This window comes from Pteropus vampyrus, unplaced genomic scaffold (assembly GCF_000151845.1).
Source record: "Pteropus vampyrus isolate Shadow unplaced genomic scaffold, Pvam_2.0 Scaffold518, whole genome shotgun sequence".
In the NCBI taxonomy this organism is placed as follows: Eukaryota; Metazoa; Chordata; class Mammalia; order Chiroptera; family Pteropodidae; genus Pteropus; species Pteropus vampyrus.
The window spans coordinates 493,362-518,475 of NW_011889299.1; the positions used below are offsets into that span (position 1 = coordinate 493,362).

The window sequence follows — 25,114 nt, forward strand, 5'->3', positions numbered from 1 at the left end:
TCAGGGATTTGCTGATAATTTATTTCTCTTGTAAAATAGTAGAAGTTAAATAAAGGGTATTGGGTTGGCAGTTCCAGTCGCTTGGGACTCTTTGGAGAATGCGGGGAATGGTGGCGGGGGGGGGGGGGGTATGATGGAGGGATTCTTTTAATATGCAGGTACTTCGGGAAGAAGCAAACCATCTCATTTCATCTGTGTTCCCCCATTCCTTTGGAACTGTTCCTTGAGGGGGGAGGGGGGGAGATCAGTCAATCAGTCACTAGCACTGTCATCAGCGTTGCCAGAGAGGTCGAGGACAGACATCATGGAATCAGACAGCTTACTGGCAAGTTTATCTGCAGATGGAGAAATACAGGCAGTCACTTGTGTGGCTAACTTGCCAACAGGAGGCCTGCAGAAGCTGGCCTACATCTACCTTGGTCTGCACCAAATTCCCAAACTGGTTCACTTACTGCCCTCCCCGCCAACGCTAAACAAAACAACTGGTAGACTGCTGGCAGTCACTGCTCAACCTCACTGGCAGACACATTTGTCGACTTGTGAAATGATCACCCCACCACAGGCTCCTATCTCAGAATGTCAGACTCACTGAGCTCCAAGCATTTTTATCCCTTCCTAGTATCAAAACATCAATTTTCTCTTACTGTGTTGAACTTATTAGCACTCTGCCATTACTCTCAAAGCTCTCGCAGCAAAAGGACAGCATGGCAGCAGAGACTGAATCTGAATGCTCACCTCCCACCCTCCAGCCATACCCTATTGTTCCTCAGGATTCCCCTCAGACATCAACTCCTCCAAGAAGACTTCTCTGATCATCCCTACCCCACTACCATCTCCAGGTTGGCTTAGGTTCCCTCAGTGTGCTTTCAATGCCTTCCTAGTGATCACTCTGTGTTGCCAATGTCTATTTTTTCATTTCCTCCCCAATAAGACCAGGAGTTCCAGGGCAATTCATCTGTGGATTCCCAGGCCTCAGTGTGGAATCAGACCAAGAGTGAATGGTTATAAACACAGCCTAGTTCAAAGTACAGAGCTCATGGGTGGTCAATCAATCCTAGGTTTAATTTTGGCTCCATCAAATACTAGTTGTCTTACCTTGAGTGTGTCACTTAATTACTCGGCCTCACTTTCCTCACGTACCAAATGAGGACAAGACTTTTTGCAATAGGTTAGTAAACATTAATATAGCATGAAGACCTAAATGGGCTGGCCATACAACACACTACCATTAAAATGAAGGAGGAAGTTCTTTTGTGAATTGACATGGAAATATCTCTAAATAGATATTGAATGGAAAAATGATATGGCAAAATTGTATGTTCAGTAGACCAGTATTTATATAGAAGAAGAAAACAATATATAGATGTTTGCTTGTGTATCTATCTCAGAAATGAGATATAAAAAATTAATTGGTCACCTCTGGGGGGAGGCCTGGATGACTGGACTGGGGGATTGGAAGAAGAGAGAAATTCTACTATACATTCTTTTGTACCTCTTGGATTTTGAGTATATTGCCTACTGACAAAGTAAACATTATATATAGCTTGTAAGCTTCCAACACATAGAAAGCAGCTGATAAATAAATGGTGGCTATTTGATACACAGACTAGGCTAGTGGTTCTCCAAGTGTGGTCCCGAGGGGAGTAATATCAGCATCAAGTGGGAAGCAGTTAGAATCACAAATTCTCAGTCACCAGGACCAACCTACTCAATTAGAATCTCTGGGGATGGGTCCTAGAAATCTATGTTTTAACAAGCCTACCAGGTGGCTCCAATATAAGCTCAACTTTGAAAACCACTGTGCCTCTAGTTGAACCTCCAGCAGTCCCCAACCTTTTTGGCACCAGGGACCAGTGCTCCTATGAGAATCTAATGCCTGATGACCTGAAATGGAGTTGAGGTGGTGATGCTAGTGCTGGAGAGTAGCTGAAAACACAGATGAAGCTTTGCTCACTCACCCACCACTCACCTCCTGCTGTGCAGCCTGGTCCCTAACAGGCCATGGACTGGTACTGGTCTGTGGCCCAGGGGTTGGGGACCCCTGTCCTAACCCCTCCCTGTCCCCTAACCCTGGCCTTGGGCTGGATACACGGAAGTCCTCACTCAGGAGCCCCTAATCAAGACTCTAGGTGGGCCCTTTTTGGACCACAGGGGGATGTTTAGGTGCTCCCCACCTGTACGCTTCTGTATCTTCTTCTTATTCTTCAAGGCGGATGCCAGAGCCTGGCCCTGCTGCAGGGGGTCTGTCTCCATGATCCTCTGCAGCATTGGGCGGCGGTCCACTGGGCAGACATTCCTGGGGTAGCAGTCCACATTGCGCTTAGCCCACCCCATCTGATGACGATTCGGAATGGTGCAATACCCAGTGAGCTCTCCAATCTGATGAGAGAGAGGACAGCAGTGAGGTATGGGCCTCCAGAGTACCTCCAAAGACTTCTGCAGAGGAGGCAGGGACCAGTTTGGGTAAGAACAGTGAGCCTGGAGCCATGCAGAACTGAGCTCCAAGTCTGGCTCCACCATAGACTAGCAGGTGCTTAGTTAACCTCTAGGCTGAAGTCTGCTCAGCTGTCAAATGAGGGTAGACAATGGGTAGCTTGCATGGCTTTCACAAGAAGAAAATGAAAAAGAGTTACCTGATCAGTGACAATTGGGATTACAATGATTCTTTGCTCTCAGGTGACCCTACAAGGTCTTGGTCAATTTTACAAATACCTACTGATACCTACTTTGTGCCTAGCTCTGTGTGGGAAGCAACCAGGCTAAAAAGGACACGACCAACCATACTATAAGTCAGAGTATGGTAAGTGACCACCAGAGAGACATAGCATAAGTGACAGAGGTTGAGGGGATGGTGGTGATCAACATACTTCTACAGATAGGAGGGTCACTCCTGACTGAACACTAGAAAAGCACAGAGCATACCTGGGCACCCAAAAGGGTGTCTGTTTGGCTGGAGTAGAAGGTACATGCTAATACTGACAGCTCACTATGTGCCAAGTATCATTCTAAGCACATATACGTATGTGTGTGTGTGTGTATATATATGTATATACATATATATATATATATATATATATATATGTATATACATATATATATGTATATGTATATGTATAGTACACATGTGCATATACACACACATATTAACTCATTTAATCCTTGCAGCAATACTATGACAAGGCACCTAAGGTCAAAAAGCTAGTTAAGCAAAGGAATAAATTAGAACCCAAGCAATCAGGCTTACTTATATATGACTACCTACTACACTACAGTGGAGAAAAGACAAGGCTACCACACTGTGCAACTCTCAGGTTATGTGTGGGGGCGCCATCCACAATACAGCACACCTAAACGGTATCTCCAGGAGTTGTGCAATGAAGTGGCCCTGCTCAGGACCCAAGACCTGAGTCTGGAACTTACAGTACAGAGTAGGGAACTACTATAGGTCTCTGAGAAATAATGGTATGCTCAAGGGCTTAAGGGCTCAGTGAGAAAGGTTATCAGAGGATGGCCTTAAACACACTACCTTCTATCGATTTTCCTGTAAGCACCAGGGGGAACTTTTGAAACTAAGTGAGAATGGGAATGGCATGATTCCTGCCACTGCCCCAGTGCAGACCTCATTGTCTCTTACAGAGCACAGGTGAGGGTTTCCTTCCGGGACTCCCTGCTTCCATCCTGGCCCCTTTCTTCCTATTCTGATTTTTATCCTAGCCACCGGAGTGATAGTTCTAATATACAAACCTGACCACATGGCTTCCCTACTTAAGAAACTCTTCCAGATATTATGTAGCCATCAAAAATAAAAGACAGCTCTTTAAGTAATTAAGTGAAACAATCTACAAGATGAATCTGTAAGTGAAATAAGCAAAGTATAGAATATGAATAGCATGCTAATATTTGAATTAAAATAGATCTCTGTGTCTGCTTGTATGTATATGTGTATAAAGATGGAATAGCTCTGAAGATGGGACAGACTCAAGTCTGCTAATAGTGACTGCCTCAAAGGAGGGGACAGGGCAGCTGAGAGACAGAAGCAAGAGAATTACTTTACACTATATACCCTTTAGTATCTTTTAAATTTTATACCATGTACACGTAATACCTACTCAAAAAATAAATAAAAAGAAAAAAAATATTAAATAAGCAAAATAGAAAAAAAAAACCTTGACTCATAAAAAAATAACCAATTTTCAGAGTTTTCCTATTCCCCATGGTTTAAAGTCAAACTCAAGGCCTTCTGTGATCTGACTCTGGATTGATCTTTCCACAATTTCACCCCACTATAGCAACCCCACAACACTAATAATTATTTTCCCAAACACCCTGCTCTCACCCTTCTGGGCCTCGGCATGAGCACGGGCTGAGCCCCAGCCCACAGGCTGCTGCCCCGCCTTGTGCAGAGAATTCTTCAGTCTTCAAGAGATGATGGCACAAGAATCAAGGCCTCCAAGACTTCCCTGACCCACAAGTAATATATGTTAGGGCCCTGAGATCCATGCTCTCCCAACTGCTGCAACCTCCCCCAGCCTATGTGTCTACCCATCACGGTGAAGATATCTGTGTCTGAAACCCGCTGAAGTGTGATGTCCTGAAGGGCAGAGATGGGGAGACTGGTAGAAGGAAAAGCCTCCAGGAGTCATAGCAGAGTGGATTGATTTGATCCTATAGGTGCCGGGAAGCCATGAATAAGGAAGATGATATGGTCAGATAGGGCCATTAGAAACCATGTACCCAGGTAAGAGAGGACTGGAAGCTTAGACTAGGGTTATAGGAATGTTAGAGAAAGAGAAGCTTCTCAAGAAATTTAGGAGGAAGAAGCTATGAGACTTGATGACCAACTGTGTATGGGATCCCAGATACCAGCTGGAAAGAAGGAAGAATCAGGGATACCCAGGTTTGCAACTTGAACAGCTGGGTAGCTAGATGGGCATACCTGTTCTCTGAGCTGGAGCCAGGCTGGGAAAGTTGCTTGAGAGAGCATGCCTTCTCTTTGGACCTGCCATTTCTTGGCAAAGGATGTACCCCATCAGGGAGCCCACAGGAACAAATGAATGACCCGTATCTCCCCACCATTATAGGCAGACTTCATGGGAGCCAGGTGAAAGGGACTGACCACTTCCCAGAGCCCTGGGTTTCCATAAAGAAGAAGATTGCCATAAAGAAAGGAGACAGGTACCTTATACACAGTGGTTTTATTTTCCATGGCATCTGCTATTTTCACCATCGGAGAATGGAGCCACTTGATATCCATTTCGAGCGGGTCCATGTCACCCAACAACTCATCAGATTCTCCAGTGGCCAAGCCTTCAACACAACCAACACCACTGTCAGGGCTCCTCCCTGCTGCCAGCCCCCTGGGTCAGGCCTCAGTGGAAAGGATATATGGATGCTGCCCAGGGGAGTTGGGAGGGAAGGTACTTTCATTCCCGCTAGGAGGCCACATGACAAAGGATCAAGGGCATGGGTTTTGCAGTAAGGCACTCGCCCTCTGGGAGCTGATCTTGGAGCCTCAAGTTTCTCATGTGGAAAATGAGACTGCCACAAGCCCTATGACATAGTGCTGCTGTGAGTCACAGCAGAGGACTACCTGAAAAGCACTGAGCTGAAACACTGTTCTGTACATGACAACCACTGGGATGCCCCCTCCAGCACCAGGCTTCTCTCCCTCTCGTTATGGCCCCTTGCCTGAAGCTGGCCTCCACCGCACACCACAAATGCACCCATTGCCCTATGCCCATATCACCTTCACACCTGCTTCTAAACTGTCTCTTCCCCTTCCCTGGGCCTCTAATCCTTAATCACTTTTCAAGATCCAACACTATTCAAGGGCCAACTCCTCTAGGAAACTCTCACCAGTAAACTTCTCAATTTCCCAGACCTCCATCTTTTTGCCCAAGTGAATTCTCGGTGATGGAGTCCCTCTTGCCCTCACATGTAGCCAGGTCAAGCATCATCATAAGAACGGGAGTGGGAATTCCTCCCAACTGCCTACTTGATAAAAGAGGAAATTAAAGTTCATAAAGGGGGCTGACTTGCTCGAAGCCACCTGGAGAATAATCTCTAAAGCAGGCAAGTCTTCTTGTCCTCATTTATAATCCAAGGATACCAAAAGGCCCAGGGAAGGAAAGGTACTGGTCCTCAAGAGAAACAGAGAAACTAGGAGACAGTCCAGCCAGGGCTTTCTGCACTACCCCACAGTGTCCACAGACAGGCCCAGAGAGCACCAGGTACCTTTTCTTGGGTGGGGTAGAGAAGAAAGGAGGGCTGCAGATGGTAGTATTTGAAGAGAACAAACTTCTTTCAGGAGTTTCTGAAAGCCACGTGGCTCAACAACAGCTAATACTTACCAAGTAAGTACTAGATATATTCCAGGCACTGTTCTAAGTGTTTTTACATATTAAATAATGGGTGAGTGCTATGGTTCTCATTTTACAAATAATGTTATTAAGACATTGCCTCACCCACCAATGGAGGTGAGAATGAAAATCTAGGAATGGACATGCAGTGGCTGAGGCAAAACCTGAGGCGATGTGAAAGAAGGGGTTTTTGAGAAGTATTGGTCCACTCCAGGCCCCAAGAGATTGGGAAAGGTAGCTCGCATTTTCTGAGCACTTCACTGTGTACACTACCAAAGCCAGAGTAGGGAAAAGGCAGGGGACAATCAAACACGAGATTTGTTGTCAGGTCTATGTGGCTCCACTAGTGCAAGACCAAGTACCAGGCAGTCCAGTCCACTCGCCGTCACTTACATTCCATGGTGTCTTCATTGGCCTGCTCGGTATCCTCAATGTCGAAGACCTCAGTCATCTCCTTAACGATCTCAGCACTGAGATGGGTGGGCAGAGTGTGGGTGGCGGGTGGTAGTGTGTAGAAGCTGATCTTCCCACTGCATTGGGAAGAAATTGGTGGTTATGTCATTAAGAAAGCAAATCAAAGAGAGAATGAGTTCCCAAGTGAGAAACAGTGAGGAACAACAAGCAAACCCAGCCAGCAGATTCTGAACAAGATGTTGAGTTGCTGGATAATCACTGGCCATAAATTCCTGCACAAGATGTGACCTGATGCCTCGGCCTTCTCCTGCCCTGGGACCCAGAAGTCAGGCTGCCCTGCCACTGCAATGAAAACAGATGAGTCCTTTGTGGAGCCTCACCCCTACCCCTAACCACTCCTCACCTCACCCAGTCAGCCAGGACCGCTTTGGCTGCCTCCTCCTGACTGTATATGCCTCCCTTCTTCTTCTTCCCCAAGCGATGGGCCACCGCAGTCAGAAAGTGCTCAGTGGTCTGGAACTCTGAGATGCCATAATAGTTGGATACCTGGTGAAGAGAGGAAGAAAAGAAATAGGGAAGAAGAATGAAGGACCCTTGGAGTTGGGTAGGACACGAGCCAAGAAACCTGCGCACATCCTCCAGGTTGCAGCGTTGCAGGATGGTCTCCACTGGGGTCATGGGGTCTGCCAGCTTCTGCACACGGACGCAGTTGCGCAGGATGGTGCCCACCTCCGAGTTGGGCCCTGGGACAATTCCTGGGGCATCCAGCAGCCTGATGAACTTATCCAGGTAGACCTCCTGCATGAACCTAGACAGGAGGACATAAGAGAGGACATAGGACACTGATGAGCCTGGGTGTGTCTGGCATCCTCTTGGCCTCAGGCACACAGCTAGGAGAAGGGATGAGGGGTGAATGGAATAGAGATGAAGATAGAGAGATGTAGGGCCAGGGGCTCTGGGACCGTACAGACCTGGGATTGATTCTATCTACTCTAGCCCCTGCCATTGGAGACTGAGCTATAGGATTATGGACCAGCTTCTGACTGTGAGACTTGGGTGTTTCACCTAGGAAGCAGAGCTGCTTATTCATAGCCCAATCTTGCATGGCTGTTAGGAGACTTCAAGGAGCCAATAAGGGAAGCACCCAGCTGGGTGCCTGGCCCACATCTAGAGTGTGCCAAGTAACTGTAGGCTAATAATGAGACTCCTGTGCCCAGGGAAGCATCAGAGGTTCATCCAAGATAAGGAAAGGGGCAGGGGCTGAAGGCATGAGAATTAGGGGAATGGTAGAGTCAGTGGAAGTGGGGAAGCAGGCAGGTGCTTACTTAGTGACACCAGGAACGGCTCCCACACTGCATGCACGGCTGCGCTTCAGGCTATTGATCAGGCTGCTCTTCCCAACATTGGGAAGGCCTACAAAGGAGTTAACAGATGGTTCAGGGCATAAAGGGCCCTCGGGAACATTTGGGCAAGGCTGTTTGTGGGAAGTCCAGGCAGGGACAATGACCAGGCCACAGGAAACCCAAAATCAGAGTCTAGCCTCTTGCCTTCCCACCCCAGGCCCTGATCAACCCCCTACATGGCCTTTTTACCCCTCCGCTCCATTTGTGAGCACACTGGGTAGTCTCTCTCTCTAGACGTGACACTCACCTCCCATCTACAACCAGCCTGGGAAAGGTGCTCAGTGCAAGGCCTCTGTGACATGATCCAACAGAGGGTGGACATGGGAAGTGTCCACGAAATAGAGAACCATCTATCCTGGTGTGTAATTCGCTAGGGGGTAGGGGCTCATCTCCAGATGTCCTCTTTTCTGAGCAGCTGTCTGGCTATGGTGTTTTTCCATTTGGGCATCTTTGAGCACCTCCGTCCCTGGGTCTCTCATTCTCACCATTCTCCTTCTGTGTGTCCTAGAATTTACATATCTACTGCCCTCTCACAGATGTGCCCATGTGGAAGTCTCTACACACCTCTCCCTCCATATGTCTCTTGGTCTCTTGGTCTCTTGGTTGCTCTCATTCGAAATATTACTGCTTTTTCCATTTTTGTCTTTCTCTCCCATTCAGTCTTTTTCTCTATCATCTTTCTTTCTCCGTATATCTCTGTATCTAAGGATCAGTCTCTCTGCCGGTTTGTCTGTCTCCATTCTGGCCACTGCCCTTTCTCCTTTTCTCCCCACCCCACCAATTCTGCCTCTCTTTATAATTCCCTCTATGTCAACTCTGCTCAGTCTTTCTATATACATTCCTTCTCTTGGTAAGCTGATCCCTCTTTCTGTATGGCCCTATGTACGTGTTTCACTGTGTCTCTTTTTCTCTCTCCCTATGTCTACCTAACACGCTCCCTCCTTTCCTCTCTCTCTATGCATATATTATGTCTTGTCATAGATATGTCTGTATATTTGTCTCTGTGACTCTGCGTGCATGGCTGTGTCTGAGGGCTTAGTGTATCTAGGCACGTGTGTGTCTCTCTGTGGCTCTATATGCTTGGAGGAAGCAGAGTTGGGGCGAGTGTGTGGGAAGGGCTTGGTCTGCATGTGTTTTGCCCCAGGGTCTGTCTGTCTCTAGATGTGCATCCTCTGGATCTATACTTGTCTCCACAAATGTGGATCTGCATATGTTTGTGGATCTGTATCTATGTGCAGATCTTATGTGTGTGTTCCTCTGTGTCTCCATCTTTGTTCCAGTCTGTTTCTAGATGTATCTCTCTGAATCTGTCTCTCTATCCGTATGTTTTTGTCTCTCTCATTCTTTAAGTATACGTGTCTGCCTCTCCACATCCATGGGGTGTCTCTAGCGTTCTTGTGTCTATCTCTGTAGGTCTCTGTGCACATCTATCTCTATGTCCCTTTGGTATTTTTCTGTAAACACCTCTGTTTCTCTGCATGCTTCTGTCATTTAAATGTTTCCCCTTTCCACTGCCCACCAAGCCTGCCATCTGGCTCCCCAGTTTGTTTTGGGTCTATTCAGGTATGTCTATCTATACTTTTTTCTCAGCGTCCATCTATCTCTTCAGTGTCTTTGTCTCTTGGCTTTACTTCCTCTCCGTAATGGCCTACCTCCGCCTCTCTCCATTTCCCCTCTTCCCATCCCACCATCCTTCCCTCTGTGCCCTGGGATCCAGACAGGCCCAGGTTTGAGCCTCAGCTCTGCTTTGCCTCACAAAGGGCTGAGCCCCTCAAGTCCCTTTCCCTTCTTTGGGCCTCAGCATTCTTACCTGTAAAAGGGAGATGTTCACTGCTCCCTCCCACAGCTCTGGTAGAATGAGAAGGAGCCAACTCCAAGCCTAGCCCTGTACATTTGACCCACGGTTCTAACACTCGACACATGGTGGTGATTCTGAGTATGTCTTCCCCACAATCACCAATACAAATTACAAGTCACAAAACCCTTCCTTAACTGCTCCTCTCTTCCCCACTAAAAAGGTAACAGAAAATTCCCAGGATCCTTTCCCCCAATGAAGCCCCTGTGCAAGGGAAGAGCCTGGGCCCCATGACTGCCCCCAAGTTACCCACAACGCCTACACGGATATGGGTGCGTCATTACCCACAACGCCTACACGGATATGGGTGCGCACTTCACCAAGGCGGCAATAGTTCCCCAGAACCCTCATGAGGTTTTCAGCTCCAAAGCAGGCTCTGCTTTTCAGCAGTGACTCAGAAGCCTGCTCCACTGGCACACTGCAACGACTCTAGAAAATGAGGGGCATTACAGAAGAGGCGTCAGGTGAGAGATGTGATATGAGCCCAGATTTCCAACTTTCAGAGAAACTTTCAGGGTCTGCCTGTGATTGAGATCCCCAGCCCAAAGTGCACGACTTCTCACGCAGGTCCTAACACCTGCCATTTCCCTGCGCTCCTCAGAGGCCCATAAGCCCTATTGTTCCACTATCTTTACATCTCTAGTCTCCTCTGTCCCTGCCTCTGCCTAGATACGTTTCTTGCCTCCTTCAGTTGGGGCAGAATGGCATCCTAACCTCTAGACAGGCCAGGTTGGAGTTCTAGCTCTGCCTCTCACAAGTGTGTACCCAGTAAATCCTGCTTCCCTTCTCTGGGCCTTAGTGCCCTCCCTGCCTACAAAGGGAAGAAACAGTGCCTGGCCTACACACAGCCTACCTTCTCTTGATTCCTCACACAGGACAAGGCCATTCCAACCTCCATCTCTTAACTCCTGATGCCACCTCCTCTGCCCAGAATGCCCTTCCATCTCTTCCTCTTTCCTTACTTACTCACCACAGCATTTCAAAATAGAAATTAACCTAAATATCCATCAACAAGAAATAGGTTAATGAGATATATCCTTCAAGTGGAATACAAATTAGAGAAAGCTGTTAGCAAAGGATGCTTACCACATTTTTGCCATCGAAAAGGCCCAAAATTTTTTAATTAGGTATCACGTGTCTTCCAGATTAGCAAAGATTAAAACATTTAATGATATCGAGGGGAAAAGGCCCTCCCACACATTCATCTGCCCCACTGGCGGGAAGATAAATGTTAACGCCACTTTGAGGGGGATGCAACTTGTCAGTGTCTAGGAAAATATAAAATGTATAAAGCCTATGACTCAGCCACTCCACCTCTCAATACCTAACCGATACAAACACTTGCCCATGGGCCAAGAAGACATGTGCGAGAGTGCATGCTGAAGTACTGGTTCTAACAATTAAAAAAAAAACTGGAAATTAATTTTAAGCATCAAAAAGGTAGATCACTACACAAAGATATTCAAGAATAAAAAAGCAAGCTGCATGATGACACGTATGATATCCCCAAACACTATTTACTCTGCCTAGACATACAAAAAAAACCATCTGGAAGGATACACACTAAACTGAAAATGGTAGTTACCTCTGGATATACATGGATAAAGGAGACTGAAATTAGGGGTACTGGTGAAAGGGTATTTAAATTTTACCTACAATTGTTTTTATTTTTTCTATTTTTTAATAATAAATTTTAGACTTGGTACAAAACTGCAAAAATGTCCCCGTTTCTCTCCCTAGAAGCAACCAATGTTTCTGTATACTTTAATATTTTACAATGAAAAAGTATTTGTGTTAATTATATAATTAGAAAGTAGTGTGGTGTTTTAAAGAGAAAAAACAAATAAAGGTATATCTTTTTAAAAATCATCAAATAGTTAACTATATTTTCCAAATTTTCCATAGACAGTATGTATTACCTCTACATCTGGAAAAAAATGCTTCCTGAAGAACAATAATATAGGAAAGAGTGAAATGAAACTAGTACTAATCAAGTCATCTAGTAAAGCAAAAAGCTCAAAGTTGAAGGCCCAGTTCAATTACCAAAGAGCTAGAGTCCCCAGTTCAAGTCGTGATCCTCCAACCCTGGCCCCAGACTACCCTGAGAAAGTCTAGATGCCGCTGGCCCCTGCTTACCAGGTTTTTGACCTGATGCTGGGTGCTGGCCTTGAAAGCCACAGTTGGCAGCTCATTCTGAAGGTAATCCAGCCACTTCTCTATAACCTCCTTCGGGACCAGGTCTGGGGAAAATAGGAAAATAGGAACAGACAGGACCGGTAAGGAGAAAACCACCTCGATGGCTCACTCCAAAGATGCATCTACCCACACCCAAGGCTAGTCCCACCCCCGCCAACAGATATCTCCCTGGCCCTGCCAGTCCCTATCTAGTCCCCAGGTTAGAGTTAGAAAAAACAGTCTAGTCTAGAGGACCACTTGGCCCTCCCTGAGGGACCTCTGTTCCCTCAGGGGGAACAGGCAAACTAGCTATTTGGTCCCAGATGCCATCCTTCCAAGGCAGAGTGCCCAGGGTGCCAGAGGCCTCCCAAAGATTATATGTCCCAAACCCCCTCAGGATCATTCTAGTTTGGACCAAATGTCAAGAATAACTTGAACTAGAATGGCTACCATTTATCAAGTACTGACCACACATATACCAAGCATTTTATTATTAACTCTCACAACAACCCTGTGAAATTGGGACGATCACAGCCCAATTCATAGCTAGAGAAATAGAAGCTCTCAGGTGATATAACTTGTCCAAGATCCTAGAGAAAACAGCGAAACTGGGATGAGACCCAGACCTGAGTGACTCCTGAGCCCATGTGCTCTCCTGCCCTAGTCTTTGGGTTCCAGTGTGGAGAAGACAGAAACCCTCCAGGGTTGGCCATTCACAGATAAGGCTCGAAATGATAAGAACAGGGGACTGAAAGGCAGACAGGCTTGGATTCCACTCCCAACTTCCGCTACACTCCATATGTGTATATCTTTAGACAAATGACTTCACTTCTCAGATTTCTAGCTTTAAAAACTGGAATAAAAATTCCTACCTTGAACAACTGTTATGAATACCACTGAGTTGCTGGGTCCCAGGGTCCAGTCTGAGCTAGTCTTTTAAAAAGGCCTAGTCCCTGCCCTTCCTTACTCAATCCTGCCAACACCCACCAATCTTGTTCAAGACCAGGACCAGCTTCTTGTTGCCTTCTGCCTGCAGGACAGCCTCCTCCATTTGGAAGCAACGGCAGCCCAGTGGGTCTCTGGCATCCAGGACTTCCAGGATCACATCAGAGTATTCCACCACCTGCAGGGCAGAGGACAGGGGAGGAAGGCAGGGAAAGGACTGGGTATCAATCATACAGGTCTGTGAAAGTAAAGGTCTCCATTTCAGTCAGGAAAAACAGAAATGGAGAGATGGGACTGGATTGGTGCCCTCCCTAAAGGGCCTTAGGAAATAGGTCCCTGTACCTTACGGAACTCCTTGTAATAAGCCTTCCTTGTGGCCTCATCATCCAGCTGAGGAAACATATTTAATTCCTGCAAAACTTCCTCCTAAAGGAAAAAAGAAGAGAATGGTCCACAGGAGGAAATAGAAAGAGAGCCAGGGCTTTAGAAACCATGGGAGGCTGAGAGAGCCATGTGAGTCCCAGCCCACCAAAGAGCTGACCAGCCACCAAAGCTTGGAATTGGAAGAATGGACAGACCCATATGGTACGTATGTGTGCCTATGTGTAAATGTGTGTTCAAGCACCAGCTAGAGGCCTGAGTATGCACATGGGTATGTAAGAGATAAACACGAGAGGAAGGTGTAAGAAAAACCATCTATGGGAGACATGGGATGGGGAAGGCAAAACATGTACTTTATGTTAGAAAAGGGACTACAAGTTGGAAAGTGAATTTTTTGTGAGACAAGAATATATGCCACGAAGGCAGTAAGAAGTCTTAGAAGAAAGAGGAGATCCCCCTCACATATACTTCTTTCTAACCCTCCCCTCATACTCTCACTCCCTCTTCTCCCCCTGTCCTATTGTGCTGTATCTCCCCACCCCCACTCCCAACTCACAGTCTTTGGGTTCCAGCTTGAGAGAAAAGGACCTATCTTGGGTTGTCCAGACACAGAAAAGGCTCAAAATGGCCCTTTACCTCCTTCTCATCCTCCCTCTCTCTCTCTGTCCCTACTGTTTCCAATCCTCTCTGCACTACGTCTCTATTTCCCTTCCAACAATCTCATACCCTTTCTCTTTTCCTTTCACAGAGCAACAACAAAAGATGCTTTCGAGCAAACCCACACCAATCCTACCCAGGGGCAAAGCCTGCTCTCTTACCTTGCGCTTAAACTCCTCTTGGCGCTGCTGGACATCTTGACAGTAGCTCTCGATGGTCCTGTGTCTGTGTCTCTCTTGCTCTCGGGCAACCTGCTGCTTCTCCCTCATCGCCTCAATCTAACAAGTGAACACACACCGGGACTGCAGCTGACTAAGTCTGCAGCCTAAGGAAGGGATGGGAGACCGAGAGTGATAGGGAGTGAATGACAGATAGGAAAGACTGTAACATGGCAGAGATGGGAGGAGCAGAGATAAAGGGAGAAAGCAGGTATCACAGCCGGGGATAAGAGGTTTGAGAGAAAGAAACAGAGAGATATGGGAAGGGAAAGCAGAGCAGAGAACAAAAAGAGGGCATGGGAAGCTGAGAGAGAATGTTCCAGGTAGAAGGAATCCCTTAAGACCAGAGGGGAAAGAAGACAAGGTCGTGAAATGCTCCATCATTTAAAGAGCAGGAAGAGAGACTGGAAAATAGGAAGGAGGACATCCATGAGAAATGACAAGAAAGTCAAAGTCAGAGTGTTTCAAGGAAAGCTTGGTCTCAAACACAGAGAATTCGAATCAGATGAGGGACAAAAACTATCCATGAGTCTGACGTCAAAGAATACACTGGTGAGGCTGGCAGGGGCCGTTTCAGTGGAGCAGTGAGAACATAAGCCAACTGGTAATGGACCGGGAGGTGTACAAATGGAGACACTAAATCAAGTATCAAATCAACCACTCTCGCTTCCCCCTTCCACAAATAACCTCAACAATCCTAACCATTCTGGCCTTTAACCTTCCATTTACCATGTCTGTGGACCTGGCAATTAAGCCAGGCCTTCACTCTCCTCCAAGGTAAAGGGCTTACCCTCTTCTTCTTTAATTCAGCCTCCCGGCTGGCATGATCATTGGCGTGAACAAACTGGAGAGTAGAGGCCACCTTGGAGGTTGCTTTTTTCCCATTCTGCTTTGCAGGACGATCACCACACAAGAGAAAAAAAAATCAATCAGAGTTAATAAACCCAAGGAAATCACCACTCCTGGGGGCGTTAAAGCTGCTCAGAACTGTAGTCATGGGGAGGTGGGGTGGAGGGAGGAGAGGAGTAAATAAAAAGAAGGGCCCTGCCCCAGAGGTATGTGCATCTGGCTAGAGAGAAACCCTCCCACCCCTAGCCAGGCAGGGACTACCTGAAGGACCCCAGGAAAGGGGGTGGGGCAACTGGGAAGGTTTCTCAAGTAAAGGCCAAGGGAAAAGCTAAACATTTCTCAAAGTGTGGTCCTTGGACCAGCAGCAGCATTGCCTGGGAACTTGTTAGAGATACAAATTCTCAGATGCCACAACAGACCCCCTGAATCAGAAACTCGGGGGTGGGGCACAGAATCTGTGTTTTCGCCAGCCCTTAAGGTAATTCTGGAAACCTGGTTAAGTGTGAGAACTTTAACCATGCTAAAATTCGAGAACCACTGCTCTAGCCCAAGTCTTACTTGTCCACATCTTTTCTAGTACAATCAGGAGATCCAGGAGCTGGGGCTGAAGAGTATATTTTGGACTTCCTCCTCCCCATGAGTGACAGGGAATTGGGACTCAGAGAGACTCAAGTCCCAGCTGTGCTACCTTGAACCTAGGAACTTTCTCACTGAGGCTCATTTTCTTCATCTAAAAAAATGGGACAATGACAATTTACCCGACTAAGGCAAATCAAGCACAAAGCAGTATATGGTTTGTGGTGTAAACTTAATAAATGCTGCTGATTCTCTGCTGCAGCCAGATGTGCTGAGTCCAATGTGATATAGTCTGTCTAGAGTCACCCAACATCTACTGGATTTTGTGGGCCTCTTCTAGGGCAGGCAACCTGTTCCTGACCTTACTCCAACAATGGGCATACCTTACCTGAGGATAGGGCCAACTCACCTTCTTATAACCTTTGGAAACTTTGCCTGGCTTCTTATTTTCTACAAAAAAAAAAAAAGCTGTTATTCATCCATCCAACATTCGTTGACACCTTAATCAAGGCCAGGCCACACTGGGAACCTAAAGACTCCTTGGACACATTGTGTGTCTAAGCCCAGCATAAGACAGACACATAGACAGCAACAACACAGTTTAAAAAAAAAAAAAAGGACTGGATATAATGTTTGGGGAATTATTTCGATGCAAACTGAAACAATCCTTAAGGGAATCCTGTGAAGACCTGAATGTGTGTTTATGACTCCTCTCTTTCCCCCAACTTCTCAGGGGAGGCAACTCAACAATTTTGGCACCAGGCTGAGGTGGGAGACTGGCAGCATAGAAAGATGATCTAAGGAGTCCCACTGGCTAAACCAGAGTAGATGCCTTCAACCACATGGGGAGGGAACTGCCCCATCATGCCAACCCTGCTCAGTCCACTGCCTCCAAAGGGACTTGCCCTATTCAGCTAAACTGCAGCCTCGCTTAGATACAAGAAGGAGAGAGCTCACCTCCTCCAATCACGCCTTAACAATGTCTAGAAACTTAAGAGACCTCTCCCTTCCTTCAATGAGAAGTCCCATCTGTCATCCCCTTCACAGCTGGCCTCTTGGGGAAGAATGGCTTCCCTTAATTCCCACCACCTGCAAGGGGGCTAAAGGAATTCCTAAAGGGGGAGATTTAGGAAGGTCAAGGTATATACAAACAAATATAAGAGTAGCTTGAGATTATCTGAACGGGCTCATCAATCGCATCATGTGGTTCACACTGAAGCAGAGTTAATGTAGGAAACAGAGAATTCAACTACTACAGTAGTCCTCCCTTATCCACAGGAGATATGTTTCAAGACCCCCAGTGGATGCCTGAAACTGCAAATAGTACCGAAACCTATATATACTGTTTTTTCTTATACATACACACCTTTTCACTTAAAGGAAGCACTTTACGGCTCCTCTTTGGCATATCTGAATTGCCAGCATCACTATTCTTCTGCTTTAGGGCCATTATTAAGTAAAATAAGTGTTACTTGAACACACGCACTGCGATAGCATGACATGGACCTAGTAACAGAGACAGCTAAGTGACTAATAGGCAGGGAGTGTCTACAGCATGGATACTCTGGACAAAGGGATGATTCATGTCCTGAGCAGGACGAAGCAGGATGGCGTGAGATTTCATCATGCTACTCAGAATGATGTGCAATTTAAAACTTATGAATTATTTATTTCTTGAATTTTCCATTTATTATTTTTAAACCACAGTTGACTGTGGGTAACTGAAACCACAGAAAGTTAAATTGCAGATAAGAGGGGTCTACTGGACTGCAGATTCTTAAGGAGAGTCAAGATACTTCAAAGGAACTGTGTGAGAAAAAGTTCCCCAAAACCTGACATTGAGTAAAAATTCAATAGATGTAGTAATAACAGAACAGACATCACTAACAATAAAATTAATAAGCTGGAAGACCAAAAGAAGAGCTTGCTTAAAACAGAACAAAAATCCCCCTCCAAAAATGTAAATTATTAATAAAATTAGAAAATGGAGAATGAACCCAGGAGAGTTATTATCTAAATAACAGGAATTCCTGAAAGAGAAAAAGTTAGAAATGGAAAAGCAATTATTTTTTTAAATAATAGATAAAAGTTTCTTTAGTTGAAGACAGGCTTGTGGTTTCAGATTAGACAGACTCGTGTAGCACCAAGGTTAACACAAAAGACATAACCTGGGCATATCCTGGTGAAATTTCTGAACTCCAAGGATAAAGAGAAAAATCTTATAAACTCAAATGGAAGGAGTTTCTAACAAAGGCAAGTGAGGCAAACAGCCTTCTCAAATCTACAACTCTGAACACTTAAGACAGAAGAATAACCATTACAAAGTTCTGAAACAAGGGACTGTGTTCCAAGCTAAATTCCTATACCTGGCCAATAGATCACTCTTACATGAAATTTAAAAGACAGACATTTTCAGATACGCGAAGATTACCACCTCTATTCCCTTTCTGGTAAAACTACTTGAGGAAGTACACCAGCAAAAATAAAATTAAATCACAATAAAAATCTCGAGCTAAGGCAACAGATAATACTGTGCAGGAAATCTATTAAAACTTACCATTGAATCTTTAAAAAAATGCTACTAATGTGGCTAAGAACTATGATACATATCAAGAAAGGATTTTTAAGATCCAGAAAGCATATAAGGAAATAGCTCAGAATTAAAATGCAAAATTATTTCACAAAATCCAGGAATCAAGCAATAGGGGTTGTAAAAGCAAAAGCATGAAAATATGCTAAAAGTCTCACTTTGGGAGAGTAGGATAAAAATAGTTATTTAACTTTGGTAAAGTGATAGAGAAATTTAGGTTTAATTATGTTTGATGTCAACATAAACGTAATTACCAACATGACTTTACTGGTGGTGGTTTTTTTTAAACTTGATCAATTTTTTTAAAGTAAATAAAGGAATAATAAAAAAATATAAAATAAGATTGTAGCAATTAGATCAAACTTATTAGTTATCATAATGAATGTGTATAGGTCAAATTTCCCTGTAACAACAACAACAAAAAGACTCCAGGTCTCCTTTTCTTCCAAAGTACTCATGTTGCAATGAAGAGAATGTGAGGTTTGGAATGAACCAGGTCAGGCCATTTTACTCAACAATTTCCAACTGCCTAACTTCCCTGGAAACTGAGAGCCTGCGATGGATACAGACATACAATGAAAGAAAATACATTACGTAGAGAGGAGAAAACATCTGCTTCAGCACAAAGGAAGCGGGGAGGAGAGAAGGGCAAGTGGGAGAAGAGGAGAAGGATACATTCATCCCTCACAGCACTGAGGCACCCAGGAGCCACTGTTAATCTGTTTCGTTTTTTTTTAACAGCTTCAGAGAGAAAACAGTTACCATTTTGTAGCCAGCCCGATCTAGGTTCCAATTCTAGCTCAATAACTACCTCGCTATACAACCTTTAAGAATTTTCTTAAAGCTCTATGAGCTACAATGTCTCCATTCATCAGTTCTCACATCAATACACAAGGGCAGATCTCTCATCTCTCATACTCTCACCCTACTACATTCCTTGTACACCCAGCCTGGCACTGACTCCAACACCCATCTTCCCTCTGCCCCTGCTTAAAACTTCCCACTATGCCCTCTGACACTCCTACTTGGGAGATCAGCACTCCCCTAATTCTTCCATCTCTCATTGGGAACAATTCTCCAACCTCTTGCCTTAATGGAAACTCAGCTCTGAGGACACTGCTTCACCTGCAAGACTTTGGAAAGGTGGCTGTTGTTTTCTCTGGCATATGAATAAGCTTGAGGTCAATAGGTAGAGGAGGTGTCCTCTGGACTCACCATTGCCAAACCAAAAATATTTCTCCCCCTTGTTAAAAGAAAAAAAAAAGGAGAAAAAAAATTCTGCTCTTTATCAGACTGCTGCTATGCCTGTCACCCATTAATCTAGTCACTCTCCTTCATTTATTGAAGCACCTGGCTCAGAGCTCTACTTTCAACCTAACTCCTGCCATCATCAACCTGGGTAACTTTGATGAATACTGGGCCCCTTCCAACACTCAGCTTTCCCACTTCTTCGACATCCTCATCTCCAGGGGCCCCCATTCCATGCAGCTACCCACCCACCCACTGCTATGGTGACACCTACGATCATCATCTAACTGCTTGAACTTCAGAAAGCAGTCTCTGTCGTCCCTCTCGACTATCTTCAAACTCATTTGTTCAACCTCCTAAAGACTTCTAAAACACTGAAGCCTCCAGTCTGTTCCTTATCCACCAGCCACTTCCTTTCCACCATGCAGCTTACATTCACAGTCTGTCATTACAGTGGATTATATACACGTGCCACCAATCAATGATGTTGTAAATCTTTTAAGTGGTAAAACACACCCTCCTTTTTTATTAACCATTCAAAAATGTACAACAGCTGAAACCGTACTTGAACATTCTTTGTAGGGCTCCTCAATAACCTTCCCAGATTTAATCGCTATCATTCCCATTTGGGTCCCAGGTATCTCTAGCTGCACCACACCGCGCCACCCCATCTTCTGCTGCAATCATCCCAGTTACTCATCATTACATGCTTTAGTTGCAATTTACCATTAAAAGCCTTTGTTTTGTGTGCACATATAAAGTTTTTCTATTCAATTTAATGTCCACCATTTTCCCCACTAATGTAGATGTGTATGATGGCTCTTTAACAGGTTGTAGGGTTCTAAAATAAAAAGGTGTACTTTAAGAAGTCTCCGTCTCACACTTGTTCCCAGCCACTATAGTCCCCTCACCGCAGTAAGAAACCACTTTGTTAGTTTATCAGGCATCATTTGTTTTCTTTATGCAAATGCAAATATATATTCTTATCTCCCCCCATTTTTTCCCACAGGAGGTAGCATACTACGTACTCCTGTCTGAAACTTGCTTTTTTCATTTAACAAACCCTGGAGATCTAATAGTTTTTCCATACAATAGAGTATTTCCATATAATCTTTCCATACAATACTTCCTCATTGTTTTAAATGGCCAGGGCTCTTTTGTATGCATATACTCCATATAGCCGGCTAAGTATTGTCTTTTTCATCATTACCAATGATTTTATTATTATCTGGTATTTGATGTCCTGAGATATAGTTGATTTTGTTCATTTTTCTTGTTACTTGAAAAAAATAACTTGCTTTTAATATTAACATACCAAAGTCTGATTCATGATGAAGACATTTTTTCTGATTACATAATGCAAATGCATTGAATTTTTTTTTTCAAGCCCTACATAGGCAGAATACAGGGTTACTGGGGTTGCATAATGCTTGTCCAGCCTACCCAGTGTGCCATCCACACTGCCAGGCACTGTTCTAAGTATCTTACCTATTTTAACTCATTAAATCCTCACAACAACACTATTTGGTAGATAAATTAGGTAAATACTATTATTAACCCATTTTGTAAATAAGAAGACTAAAGTTAAGTATCTTGCCCAAGGCTACACAAACAGCAGTTAAGTGAAAGAGCTAAGATTCAAATTCAGTCTGGCTCCAGAGTTCATTCTCTTAACCACTAGTACAATTTATGGTACCAACTTAAAGGTACAACTTAAAAAGAAAAATGTTAGAGCATGTTTAGGGTTCCAGGCAGTGTGATATAGTATTTACTGCTATTCACCTCAGATCAAGTCACTTAACCTTGCTGAGCCTCAGTTTCTCATCTGTAAAATGGGAATGGGAGATAAGGTGAATATTACCTCACATGGAAGATGGGAACAAAACAATGATACCATAGGTAAGACAGAGTGATCTGGTTCATTCTGGGCAATTTTTTAAAGTTGTCATGAAATATTATGAATACTCATTAAAGCTTAGGCTTGGGAGGGGATGGTAAAAGAAACTCACTGTGTCTAAGTTTCATCATGATGACCAGCTTGAGGTAGGTTCAAATCTGCAGGCTTTCCTCCTGTTGGAATGAGGAAAAGAACCAATTTGAAGACAGAGGCATGAAGCCACAATGCCACAAGCCTCTCCTGAGTCCCCAAAGGCAAAATAAAATGTTAAAGAACATGATAAGGAAGCCCTAATAATGTAGGGAGGAGGCAAGAGAATTAAAAATGTTAATCAAGCTACATTCAGAGACTGCAATATGCTGATCAGCCCTGCAGCCAGGCCAGGAGGACACCTGTAGAACAAAGAAAGATTTCTACTGAGATTGCTAACAACCCATTCCCCACACCTGTAGAAGGGAAACAGGAAAAACCAAGGCCTTAAGTGGCTGCCCTACACAAAATAAAATTGTTCATTTTCTATGGCTAAAACCATGCGGAACCTACGAATTAAAGGCTGGGAACTGTCAGCCAGTGGGCCTTTAACACTACCTATTCTTATCTTTTCAAGCTACATACTCTTCCCCTTCCCCTCCCTCACTGTATGTCGATATCAAAGGAAAAAATGGGAACCTAAAGAATGACATATAAACTGAATTCTCTAAACACTAGGCCCCCCTATTCACTGCTTTCCAAGTCTCTCTTGGTCCCTCTCTCACTCTCTGCGTCTGAGAGGAGACCACACTCTGTCTGTGGAGTGTTACCCCTTTTCTAATAAACTTTCCTTTTGACTAACTTTGGCCTGTGTGTTGAATTCGTTCTACACTCTCCACCAAAGAACCCTCTTCTCCCGGTGCAGGATTTGGTCTTCCCTCCACCCCACCCCACCCCGCAACTCAGAGAAATCTGCCCTGTCCTGCATCACTAACAATTAGAGGAACTGGGAGAAGGGGCTATGTTGAACTTGGGGCCTACTATGGCTGAGTCTACACAGGGAAGGCAGTCACACTACCCAAGGGAGGCTAGGTCTAAACCTCTCTTCCTGGGTGGAATGCTTCAATGCATCGGATGAGGTCCTTGATCCTCAAACCTCTACCCTGTAGTGTTACACACTAGGTAAGAAACTCTCTACACTGAGGTAAGGGGTATACAAGGATGATCTTTTTCTACATAAGGTATTAATAGTAACTCTTTCTGAAGTAGGGAGTTCTGTGTCTCATCAACCCTGAAAGGAGGGGAAAAACAAATCCCAGGAGTCTACTCTGGGGAAAAGAGACCTCAGAATAGGGTTTTGTTTTGTTTTGATCTGCATGCCTATGTGGACCGAGGTCAGTGCAAATCTTGGGGGAGAGGGGAAAATCTGTGCCTGCCTATGTGGTTGGGGTCTCTTCCTTTGTGATTGGGAGGGACGAGATGCCTTCTGTCCCTCTACTTCAAGGGTGCAGAGGGGCTGGGGAAACTGGCACAGTGGCTGTGTGCATCTCTGCTGCATGGGAGAGAAGGGAGGGTCTGTGGAGTGGGCCTGATATGCCTATTACTACAAGATAACATCAGTGTCACACTAACTAAGCAGGGAATCACGCAGCTTTGCATGAATGGGGTCTGCATCTTGCCTGCTGTGAGTTATTCTAGACCCTTCCATGGGAGATGGGATGAGGATGATGTTTATCTTGTATATGGGTTGACATCAGCAGTGCACTACCATTGAAGGAAATAGAATCTCTGGTTCTCTGCATGGGGGTGGAAGGCATGACAATGCAGTTCTAAATTTAATGCACAGGCCCTTACATTTGGCAAGGGGAGTCCTGTATTTTACACCGGGGAGAGGAGGGGGTCCTCCTCTTTTACAGTGGAAAGAGATCTGAGGTCCTCTACCTTGGGTAAGTGGGGAGCCCATATGGATGTACGGTGGGGTGATCAGTGATGTCACTGCCTCTCAAAACTGCGGGGAGGGGGAGCTGCACCTATCTGTTCCCTTGTAGTCTCTTCTTTGCTACATTTGATGATTCCAAATCCTTTTAGGCGGAGGGGAGGGATGATCTGTGTCTACCTTCAAAGAACAAATCCAAACCCCTTCTACCCTGTAAGAGCCCCACAAGAGGCAGATCTGACAATCTCTTCGTGGGTTAACGTCTACTGCAGTTTGCTGCAGGGAATTTTGGGGGTCAGGCTTTTATAAATTCAGTAAACCAGCACTATTGCAGTTTGCTGCAGGGAATTTTGGGGGTCAGGCTTTTATAAATTCAGTAAACCACCACGTCCTTAAAGGGGGGGTCAGGTCTGATTTTCCACAATGGGTACTCACTCTATAGTCTAGGAGGAGGGGTAAATCTGCATGGTTCTCTGTGGGCTGTAGCTCCTGCCTTCAACCACTGACCCGGATGGGGAAAAGTGATCTACTATCTCTGCAGGAGTGGGGGCGGGGCTTCTGTCAATTACTTAACACGAGGGCGAAGCAGGGAGGGAAGGAGGTTCCCTCCCAGTTTCTGACCTCCTCTATACTGGTGGTCGGGGATGGGGATGGAGGTGGGGCGGGGTTGGAGGAGAGGGGTACGGAGAGGGAAATACATCAAAGCTTCTAACCCCCTTAGGAAGAGATGCGTCAAGTCGGATGTGTGCCTTAGCGCCAGCACAGGTCTGAGCGGTCAGCCTTGTGGGGAGGGAGATAGGTCTCTATACAGGTGAGGTCAACGCCTGTCTATACGTAGAGTGCGGAATGGAGCTTCACTATCGTGAAAGGAGGAGTACACTCGACGCTTCTCCACACAAGTGGGGTCTATGACTCTATACAGTGTGTACGGGGTCTACATCTATCTAAATGGGATGGGGCCGTGCCCCACTACCCAGCAAAAGTGCATTTGGGCGCAGGTCCACGTGCAGAGAGATCCCTGCCCTTTATCTAGGCCCTTTACCCTGGAAGGCTGTAGGCTCCTTATGTCTCTATTCCAAGGTGGAGAGTGCCTCTGGTTTCACCTCAAATGCAGGACCCTTACTGCGCGGCCAACTGGGTGAACGCTCACTACAAAAAGAGGGAGCCGTCTCTTACCTCCACTTCCGGCGTAGATCCACGAGAAGAAGTGAGCTGAACACGCTCAGCCCAGAGGCTGCGCTAGCACGGCTAGGTTCCGACTTCCGGATCCCAGTCTTGCGGCACAGGCTCCGCCCACCGTGCGCCCCAGGGGGCGGGGCTTCGAATTGATGGCTCACGCCTGCCGGTCCCTTCCCGCGGCCGCGCTGGCTCCGCCTCCCAGCTGTCCAGTAAGATAATAAAATAGTCAAGACGGGAGGAGGGAGGTGGAGATGGGGGAGAGGAAGCGGGAGGGGTAAGCGATGGGTTGATTGGTGTGGCCATATAAAATATTTGCAAGCTAGGATCTTCTCTGCGGTCCTCTGCCAGGGCCTAAGTATGCGTGTTCCCGAAACCTAAGAACAGGCGATCACCATGACCGCATCAGACAAAGGTTGGGGTCTGTGCCTTTGTCTACAATGGAAAATGGCGACGGGCTGGGTG

The 25,114-nt window shown here is 45.5% G+C and overlaps 1 protein-coding gene across 2 annotated transcripts; it reads right to left on the reverse strand.

Annotated features, from left to right (window-relative positions):
* GNL3L (G protein nucleolar 3 like) lies at positions 1-24,796 on the reverse strand. 2 transcript variants are annotated; one of them, XM_011383399.2, is made up of 16 exons: positions 24,650-24,796; positions 21,680-21,740; positions 16,242-16,282; positions 15,198-15,293; positions 14,351-14,467; positions 13,494-13,577; positions 13,194-13,329; positions 12,168-12,271; positions 10,316-10,460; positions 8,099-8,186; positions 7,503-7,581; positions 7,177-7,319; positions 6,753-6,889; positions 5,180-5,307; positions 2,175-2,379; positions 1-335 (listed from the first exon to the last, which is right to left on the reverse strand). In XM_011383399.2, exons 2-16 carry the CDS (start codon positions 21,696-21,698, stop codon positions 253-255), a joined length of 1,605 nt encoding a protein of 534 aa, XP_011381701.1. In that variant the 5' UTR covers positions 21,699-21,740; positions 24,650-24,796; the 3' UTR covers positions 1-252. The 2 variants fall into 2 exon arrangements, with proteins under 2 accessions (XP_011381701.1, XP_011381700.1); XM_011383398.2 differs by having other exon boundaries at positions 7,407-7,581.
* Between the last annotated feature and the right edge of the window lie 318 nt (positions 24,797-25,114).